Source organism: Penicillium canescens, assembly GCF_028828765.1.
Source record: "Penicillium canescens strain IBT 15451 chromosome Unknown utg000007l_segment0_segment0, whole genome shotgun sequence".
Taxonomy (NCBI): Eukaryota; Fungi; Ascomycota; class Eurotiomycetes; order Eurotiales; family Aspergillaceae; genus Penicillium; species Penicillium canescens.
Genome location: NW_026703969.1, coordinates 918,707 through 929,187, shown reverse-complemented (window position 1 = coordinate 929,187; position 10,481 = coordinate 918,707). Strand labels below are relative to the sequence as shown.

The following is a 10,481-nucleotide window of genomic DNA, read 5'->3' as shown; positions in this document are numbered from 1 at the left end:
TATGGGTCAATATCTAAGATCTTGACAATGTACGTAACTACTACGGTCAAGTAGCATTTTATAGTGTGTAAATGAAGTATATTTGCTACGTATGTTGATCCTAAAATAGATCTTACTACTTCAGTAATACCCCATATTGCGTAGTCATTCCTATCCAACTAGATGTAGAATCCTTCCACCGGTTTTAGCTCCAGAACCACTAAAATATATAGGATCGTAACTACTCCTCCCTTGGCCGTCATTGATCCCTAAACGGATCCTCTTTCAATAACACGGGATCAAGGACTAGACAATACAGATCATTCGACCAGTAGTTAGTCCTTTTGCTCAACCTTCTTCGAACCACTATTGAGGTCTCGAATAGGTTCTAATGTCAGAATTGCTAAAAGGGTCAAAATCTTACTAAGGCGCACGTCATGATGTGACTAATATTTGGTCTAAACGAACAGCTGTTATGGGTCTTACGTCGTACAGTACCATAATTAATTCCTGCGCCTCCTTGCTGTCTCCGGGTGAGCTAATTAGGAACTTTTCCAGGATAATAGTGGATGCGAGCGAGTTTCGAATGATAGTAGCAAACATTGTCTCTTTTCGGCGCGCGTACAAAGTGATCGAAATCAGATTCACTATTTATAGAGGTTCCTTTTCGAACCCTCTTTCGAAACACGCTATAGCTAGTACTGTTACTCTTCTCCCTGTCTTTGCAGTAATCAACTACGGCCGTAATGACATACGCTTTTGTATGAGCTCATACAGTGGGTCCAAATTCCGACTTTCTTTTTGCTTCAGGGAACGTGCCTCTCGGGAATCCCGCCGTTACCGCTCAAGAAAGTTCAGAAAACAAATAAATTGATTTTAATCATCTAGGATGAGCTGGTCTAGAAAATCATAACAATATTTGGATTCTAGTATTGGTTGTGTCATGAACAGACAAATGTTGGCTGTGACCCAGAGAGGCACGTGACATGTGGCTTCAATTTAGAGACACTCCGGAAACAGCCCGAAAAGTTGCGGTGAAAATATTCAGTGGACGTACTGTAACGTACCATATATTTACATTTTTAAGTATTTGCACACCCGCTTCTATGATTTATTACAACGGACTCATGAAATCGATTGCGATATACACGAGGCCAGTACCAATCCGAGAAACCATTTTCACTCTCTCGTCCGTTGCAAGTGCTGCGGCATCCCTGACTTGAATATCAATTTTTTGCGATCTTATAAGACAGCCTGAGTCTTAGACCAGCTAGATAGGATTTCCGTTTGGCTCTTCGTTGCTAGTTCTGCCTTGATCATGGATTTGATTGTTTCAACTCCAACGGAGATTTTTGATAGCATGTTTCGAGTATCGCCTTTACGGAATCTGGATCACTCTCACACACCACGCCCCTTAAAGGCGATGACCCATCTATGGCAACAAACAGAGAGTTGGCCACTTTTCTAGCAGGAGCTCAATCGCCCGCTTGCGTCTAGGTAATCTAGGCGCGCACGTTATCCAAAGCAACGGCGTTCTGTCGGTTTCGGAATCACGAGCCTCGATATTTGTACCCGTTTTAAGGAGGAATTCAATGTGTTCTTTTGTTTTCCGCCTCAATACCGTAGTATAATGCTTTCCCCGGCAACCAAGATACTTCCCTGCGACTTGGAGAACTGCGTGTGCTAGTATGGGGCAGCCAAGACGTGGGGTGCCAGGGTACCCAGTATTGATGTCGAATCTGGCACTGATAAAGACGTCAAAACTTAGTGTATCGTCTTGGCCAAGAAGGCTTTGCAGCGTGAAGAAATGCACTCTGATGTTCTTTACGTTCCGGCTGAAGTTGAAGTCCATGCTCAATCAGTAGGTTGAGCGTCTCTGGCCCTGCTGTGACTGCTACACAAAGGTATTCCTCTGGTAACTCGTTCAAACAAACCAAGGGCTCCGCGCGGTGATCCAGAAGAAACTGAGCGCATTCAGGCCGGCCCTCTAGTATTGCAGCATTGAAAGGCGAGCCATAGAACGGATCAAGGACATGCGCTGAGTACCTTTCGCACTCAAGGAAAAGTTTCACAATATCCTGACAGCCTCAGCTTATAGCCTCAAAAAGCGAAGTGCACTCGGGGCGACCGGAACGGCCATTGTTAGCGTCGGGATAGGCACCGTGCTGAAGTAACAGCTTTACTCGACTTGGTAATTGTCGAAGCAGTCAAACGGACGGCCATGGAGATTCTTCTAGCAGTCATCAAGAATACCATATCCGTCAAGCAACCTCTTCATGAGGTTTATGTTGCCTCTTGCTATAGCCCCATGGGAGAGAGCCCAACGGTTGTGCCTCTTGGATGCAATGGTCTTATCGACGAGAGCCATACGGACAACACATCATAGCGGCGTGGCCGTTCAGCTTATTGAACGAGGCAGACCAGGCAGATTTCGTTTACACGTAAAGAAAAACAGGCAAAAAATCTACTCGGGACTTTTGGCCTATAATGTCAGAAATATGGTGGATCTGCGTGTGGATTTCTGGGTATTTACCCAGAATATCTTACGACATCAAATCAGACACCTCACATAAAAGTGCATATTACTCTTTGTCAGCATATCCTACAAAATTGTCAAGTTCATAGTTTTTAGTTAGAGAGAGTTTAATATTACCGTTCGGAACCCATACAATGTTGGTCACTAATTTCTGTTATATAACTCTTACTTTTTCATTTTCTAAATGGGTCGCCCAATAAAATATCTGATTTGCGTCTCTCACCTTCTTTTCTCTAGCAGACTCGACAAGCCGTGAACTCTCTCTTCCTTAGGCCTATACTTAGGGTCACTGTTTCCTATCTTTTTGCTAGTGAGGGGTGGCATATATAGAAGGTATCTGTCAAGGTAATGCGAACGATCTACTTAGTATTAGGGCCGCCTATATATACTGTACTCTAGAAACAACGCTTCAGACAGTGATTTGATTCCTATATACTAATCGGGGGTTATACAAGTCACCATTGACTTTTATTTCCTTTCCACGCTAAACGAACATACGGATACTATGAGATCCAGGCGGAGGAAGGGTTGGATGTCCAAGCAGAACGTCATAACCACTGTCGCATGCGTAATATAGCCGACCATTGTTTACTGAATATTGCCGGGATCCGCAGCCGGGTTGTGTCTACTCTACCTCGGAGTTTTATAGTCAACGCATTATCTGTCTTTGTGGGCGAAGTCCAAAAATTGTTTTTCATTCAATGTGGATCTTGTAGGTTACGTTAAAGTAAATGACACGGAGATTTGGCTTATAAGAATTGCGTTCGTCGGTGTCGTTTGTGTTCGCGAATGTTCGGTACGCGAGATCCTGCTCGAAACTTCAAGGCATGTCTTAAGAAACTTCTGGTAGCTTCTCGCGCGACTATATGAATAACGTTCAGTTTCTGCCCACCGACGTGTACCTTTCAATGATAAGATGAGGCTTTTTGTCATCACCCATATCCTTTGTTTTTGTTCTTATTGTCTCATACACCTTTGCCAGGCGGGTGTCTAGGGATAGATAGAATGGAAGGGACTCCACTACCTCATCGTCATCTCCCTGTTTGATCAGAAGTGACATTCTTGCCGATATGGCGACAGGGTCAAAATGCTTAATGAGGGCAGAAGCAGTGCGCGCCTCAGATAGCTTTGGGCCATCCCAAGGCATGCCGTAAGGACTTTCACTTAGTTTTTCACTCTGAGCATAGTAGAGAGGGATTCCAGGGCCAAAGGTATCTAGAGTGCTATCAGCGATCGCCCCCAAGGGTATGAAACCCGTACCACGTTGAAACTACAAAAGAGCATACCAGTATTCGAGGGGACCTTCATCATCTTAGAAGTACGGTATTTGGCGTCCCTAGGATGAGATAGATGAGGCTGTGTATTGTGGTATAATAGTGACGGCTTGCTTGTTATTGACTAGTACTCCGTAGGTATCTAAATCGAGCACAGTGAGCCATGGCAACGTAGGTCTCTAGAGTTGGCCCGAAGAAATCCAATGGCTATTTGCGACTAGATTTTATTTTGATTTTTAAGGCCGACCTGGGTCAATTTATATCTGATTTAGAACCCCTTGGATCTCGTGGTCATTTTTTATCAATAATATCAAAACTAATGACTATCTGGAAAATACGCTACCGAGATAAAATAATCCGTACTTTCACTACCTCGAAAGAGGCATCAGATCAACCTCCACAAGACGGTAAATGTAATCTGCGTGCGCATTTGCCGAGTACGCATCCTCCGAATTTCAGTCAATGGTTTGTGCTTACCACGTCCTGGCTAGCGGAAAGGATGATATTTGCGTTTACGCAAGGGGAAAAAAAGAGCAGGCCACGTAACGGGTCGAGCATCTCAGCATTATCTTCAGGCGATTTGACAATGAAGCCAAAGGAAAACAAACAGTGAAAAAGATGGACCGTGGGGATTTTCCGATCTCCACTTGAAGGATAACAATCCTGACTGGACTAGGATATAAAGAAATGAAATTCACTGTAGAGTAGTTTTCGAAATCAGTTATAAGTCTGAAGGACACTAGCGTATTATAGTTCACCGCTTCATTATTCCAGCAGAGTTGTCATCGCAATGATTGTATTAGATGAGTCAGCTATAGTACCGTAATATTACGCGTATCACCCAGAATCAACTCCTTGGATCTAGTGTCGGAACGTGGTCGTTACAGTACGGACTAGTACGGGCATCGCCAATTGAGTATTTCAGAGTGTTTTTATATACTATAGAAAGTGCAGAATAAATAGGGGATGAGCTTAGTAAGGTCGTTGAGAGCCTTAACGATCATCAGGCAGAGGGAGTGCTGAATATTCCTCGGGCGCACTAGTAACATTTCGACCCTCTTTTGTTGACATCTAAGATCACCCGCCACTCCGCCTTATCCCGCTCTCCTCAAGGACAGTGTGAATTGTTTTGTCTATACACGGGAGAACTTATAATCAACGATGTAAGATGTGCGTGATGCGACTCTCAGAACTCGACTTTGGCACGTTGCAAACCACGGTTATCCCGATGATGTGCGGAACTTACGTGACTAGACTCGTCGTGAGCTCGCGTTTCCCGAACGGGCCTCTTACACGGACACGTACGCATATGACGTCGTTTAGGGAAATTAGCTAATACACCTCAGATCAGGGGAATTGATAGGGACACTCCCACTTTTGTTCCGGACACTCCTAATTATGTAATATCCATGATTAGGTAATTGAAAACGTCATGTGATTGTATTGGAATTACCACAGCAACATCATTCTAAATGTCATACCATAGTATAGTATATTAAACGTATAAATCCCCAGCTCTCGCCTCCCTCTTTTCTTAGCTCCTCAAATCTCTGCCTCTCGGATTTTTCAGAAATGGAGCCCCCTACTGAGCAAATTTTTGATAGCAGAGATTTATTAATTGCCTCTGTCCGTCAGCATGCTCTCTCGCAAGGTTACGCTGTCACTACTATACGATCAATCACAGATAAGTACATCTATCTTGGTTGTGACCGTGGTGGCACGTATCGTGACCGAGTGAATGCTCCTGATGGAGCGAAACGAAGAACGACAACTACACGGCGGATTGGCTGTCCATTTAAGCTATACGGGAAAATGCTTTTTGATGATAAGTGGGAGCTACAGGTCCAAAACCGGAATCATAATCACACAGCTGATGATAATATGATCGGACATTCAGCTGCCCGTCGGCTCACAGAGGAGCAGCTTCAAAAGGTCCTACATCTATCGGAAATTGGATCTCCCCCTCGTGGCATCCTAGCTCTAATCAAACGAGAGCATCCTAATGCTTTAGTTACCCCTCGAGACATCTACAATGCGCGAAGTGCTTTACGAAGGCAAAAGCTCGGTAATAGTACTCCCCTTGAGTTTCTACTGAAGACTTTGAAGGAAAATCACTGGAAATATGCTATTAAGCAGGATAGCGAAGGACATGTCCTCTTTTTTATGTTTGCACACCCAGAGTCAATCAAGTATGCTAACCTATACAACAGGGTATTCGTCCTAGACTGCACCTATAAGACAAACCGATATCGTATGCCTCTATTGCATATTATTGGTGTCTCGCCATCAAATTCAACCTTTAGCGTTGCATTTTGCTTTATGCAGAATGAACAGGAAGAGAGCTATATTTGGGCTTTAAAGACTTTTTTCTCATTTCTCGACCCCCTCTCTTTCTATCCAGTTCTTTGTACAGATAGAGACCTTGCATTATTAGGTGCTGTCAAGGTCGTCTGTCCAGATTATCCCCATCTTCTTTGCATCTGGCATATTAACAAGAACGTAACGTCTAATACGAAGCAGCATTTTACGACGAACGCCGAATATCAAACATTTCAAAAATCATGGAATCAGCTAATTTATTCTACTACAGAGAACGACTACAATTCGAGGCTATCAGAGTTCGAGAAGCGATATCAGACCTCCCCTTCTCTTCGATATGTTAAGGAGACATGGCTAATTCATAAAGAAAAATTTATAGTTGCATGGACACAACAATGCCTACACCTCGGTAATTCTGCGACCTCTCGAGTTGAAGGCTCACATGCCTTTTTAAAAAGCACATCGGTGCTTCGACAGGGGATATGTTGATCGTATTTGAAAGGATTTCACAGGCTTTACAAACCCAGCATGCTACGCTTGAATATGATTTTAGACGAGATCAGATTGAGAGGCCAGTAGTAACCTTACATCAACTTTATACTAATATTGTGATCAGGACCTCCCGCTATTCGATACGACTAATTGGCGAGCAAGTTACAAAGGCTAGAAGAGCTACAAATCTTGCTCCTTTACCCCCTTGTACTAATACGTTCACAAGGACAATGGGTCTTCCTTGTGCCCATCGGATTACTAGTTTATTGGAGAGCAATAAAGCTATCCCATTGACAGATATCCACCCATTCTGGCGAACTGGGCTTTCTGAAATGGAATCAGAATACCTTCCTCTCTTAGAGCCTTTGATTCCTTTTCCAAAGCCTAAAAAGCGGAAGTGGGATCAATTGGAGCAGAAAGACAACAGCCAGACTATGAATAAACGGAAGAGGGCACCCTTTAAATGCACTGCATGTGGTAAAGTTGGGCATACACGAAGGTCATGTAAATAATACGGAGAATGAATACCAATACAATCACATGACGTTTTCAATTACCTAATCATGGATATTACATAATTAGGAGTGTCCGGAACAAAAGTGGGAGTGTCCCTATCAATTCCCCTCTCAAGCAGGTCCTTTACGTAAGATTCACGGTGGACAGATCGCCCATCTACTCAGTAACCGGCCCTTACATTTTTTACAAAAATTACAGACCCTCCTAACGGAGGGTCCGCCACCCATATGAAAGGGATCACCCAAATGACAGATTTTTCCTACATTTTACTTTAACCTCAATTTACTACACCACCACATAGTAAATTAATTAATTTAACAAGAGATATAGATGAATTAGTCAACTTACTACTATAATACAAAAGCAATTTAATTTCCACTGCGTTTTTTGGCCCTTCCATGCTTCCTGATTTCGACCAATACCTTCTTCCACTTCCGCCTCGTTTTCTCTTGATCGGCTTTTTCGCTCAGTTTATATTCTTTTCGCTTTATTTCTTTGAGCTGGTTTGAATTCATGATGCCGGTAATCCGTACATGACGGCGAGATGCATCATACCGGGCGTGGCGAGCTCCCATGATAGCTTGTGTTCGATCGAATTCCCGCTGTAGCTGGAGAGCTAAAGTAGCCTGCGCCTCAGCACCTTTTGCAAGCTTTGCCAACCCCTCTTTGAAATGCTGAGTTGTAGGATCATATTGATTAAGCCGTAGGCTTATTCTTCTCATTTTTTCAGCGGTTTTTGGGGTGCTAAACTCAGTGTTTTGTGAGTTTATTGATGGTGTATTCGACCGGTATAGATTGTCATAGTATGGATCGTATGACTCAAATTCGTCGGTAATAAGCTTAGAATTAATAGGCCAAAGGCCTGTCAATTTAAATCCAAGCTTAATTGTATGCGGTTTGAAGGTTTTTCGACGAATTTCCCCTATGGAATGTAGGAATTCATCCTTTGAGAACTTGCGGCATCCAGTCATTGTTGCGGCCTCGACAGCCTCACTATGCCAGTGTTTATAAACACTAAACACTCCGACATCGAGAGGCTGTAATACATGACTAGTATGCGAGAGTAAAAAGAATAAAATGATATTATTCTTCTCACAAAATTGGACGAATTGACGCGTCATATGGGCTCCAAAACGGTCGCATAACACAAGCCTTTTTGCACCTAGTGTACGGCCAATAGTCCACTTATGGAATAGCTGAATCCACTGGAATGCTAAGGTATCATTGATATAGCCGGTGTCAGTGACAGCTAGATGCTCATCTTCCTTAATAGCATCAAACCAGCGTGCTAAGGCTTGCTTTGCACTTAAAATAATAAGCGGCGGGCAGGCAAAACCATCAGCAGAGACAGCCTCCAAAACAGTCACAGATTCTCGGTTTGTGATAGATCCATTGAATAGCTTCTGTTTTGGATGTCTAGTAATGATAAATTGATCACGTCCGACACCAATTTGAAAGCCAGTTTCATCAAAATTGTAGATGTCTTGCTGGCATATACCGTGCTCAGTCACCACTTGTTTATAGTCTTGAAACCACCTCTCAACAACAGATTTATCAAGTGCAGCACTTCTTTCAACATCAAGAGCCTTCCTCCGTCGTACATAGTACTCAGGATTACGTTTGAGAAAACGTTTTAGCCAGTGGTCGCCGATTTGAGGGGGCGGTTCGCTCTCGTCATGGTGGTCTTCTTCGAGGATTGAATTGGCTGCAATAGCAATTTGACGGCGATTTATCGAGGCTCCGACCGTATCAAAGTAATTGATATATTCACATAAAGCCTGCTCTTGTATGGAATTAAGCCTCCGGCCATTGGGTTGTCTTTGAAAAAGCGATTTTCCACCTTTCCATCGCCGTCGGAGTCGACCTTCGGGGGCCGCGAATTCTCGCGCAGTTTTTGCAATATTGGGTTTAGATTGCTCAGAGAGAGAGTCCATTGCTTTCTCAATCTGGATCTCTATTTCTTTATTGATTTTGGGCATGGTGGGCTGCGTGGTGGAGGATCAATGTGAAAATGGTAAATTTAAAAAAAATCTGTCATTTGGGTGATCCCTTTCATATGGGTGGCGGACCCTCCGTTAGGAGGGTCTGTAATTTTTGTAAAAAATGTAAGGGCCGGTTACTAGGGGTTTGAAGATTCTTTAGACATTCCGTACCTGTAGAGTAATGGAATTTGAAAATAAGGAGATAATTTAAACCAAATAGCCAATCTAGAAAGAGTATGGCCAAGAAGAATAAAAATAAAAATAAAACTAAAAATAAAAAGAAAAAGAAAATTATAATTAATAATTTGTAAATAAACCCCCTATGGACTAGTTTCCGCCTTATTCGCAGAAAAGCAGCGCCTAAGGATTATCTCGCATTTTGCAGAGTAAACATGCAAACAGAAAGACCTCAGCTGATTTAAAGTTTGACCACATTGGTTTCGCCGCTCAAGCCCCAAGAATCGACTAATGGATGGAAGATTCCCCCAAGGCCTTCCGAAATGACTAGACGAAGACATGCATGCCTCGAGAATGTCACTAGCATTCTCCATTCGGCACGTAGAACAAAGGGTAATATTCATTGCCCATTGCCCAATTCAGCTGCCTCAAGGTGACTACAATATCTATACGTGGTCTAGACCCACATACCGACACGAGACTCCTCTGAAATTGGAGACAATGCCGAGACAAACTTTGGACCTCGGACTCCTCGTGTGGCCTGCTTTCTTAAACCCAATACAATAGGTGCATCTGCATCATTTCGGCGAGTCGCGGCTTTATGATCTATGTGTCCATTGCCCAATAAAGACTTTATAAGGTAGGAAAGCCTCGCAAAGGTATACGAGAGACACGGATATTCCGAGGTTTTAATCTCCCAAGGAATATTGAATGCCCACGGGAGGCAGGCCTGTGGATGTGATCGGCCCATCAAGTGTGATGTTTGTAGGTGGTAACTAGACGAAGACATCCGTCCAACATCAGCTGGGCAAAAGACAAAAAATATGCTAGGAGAAGCACAAAGGCCAGTAAATAACACTGAAAATAGTGGATTGTTTCCACGCTATAAATAGCGAAGAACGGTATGGTGCCTTTCCTAGGTCCATTTCTATACGTTTCCCTTGCTCTAAATCACAAAGTGCGAGAGCTTAGAATCAATATTCACATGAGAGGCTCCTTAACATCAACTTATAAGGCCCTATTCAGCACGGATGATTCTAATATCATGCCCATTTTCAACCGTTATCGACCCTACACATATTGCATATATCCAGCCTTGTTGCCAGACTGGAAGAACGAACCTTTACAGACACGATATAATCAATACAGTATATATATATCCAAGCAAAATGACTTGAATAGCGGCAATTACAGCTCTCACCCACC

At 43.2% G+C, this 10,481-nt stretch overlaps 2 protein-coding genes across 2 annotated transcripts; both read right to left on the bottom strand.

Moving 5' to 3' along the window:
- Positions 1–3,209: 3,209 nt before the first annotated feature.
- N7446_010655 (uncharacterized protein) lies at positions 3,210–3,826 on the bottom strand (the record flags this gene model as incomplete). Its single annotated transcript, XM_058519398.1, has 3 exons — positions 3,210–3,333; positions 3,418–3,730; positions 3,802–3,826. 3 exons carry the CDS (start codon positions 3,824–3,826, stop codon positions 3,210–3,212), a joined length of 462 nt encoding a protein of 153 aa, XP_058368236.1.
- Positions 3,827–7,484: 3,658 nt separating this feature from the next.
- On the bottom strand, positions 7,485–9,095 carry N7446_010654 (transposase; the record flags this gene model as incomplete). The annotated part of the gene is made up of 1 exon (XM_058519397.1): positions 7,485–9,095. The coding sequence occupies one exon, from the start codon at positions 9,093–9,095 to the stop codon at positions 7,485–7,487; it is 1,611 nt and encodes a 536-aa protein (XP_058368235.1).
- Positions 9,096–10,481: the final 1,386 nt, after the last annotated feature.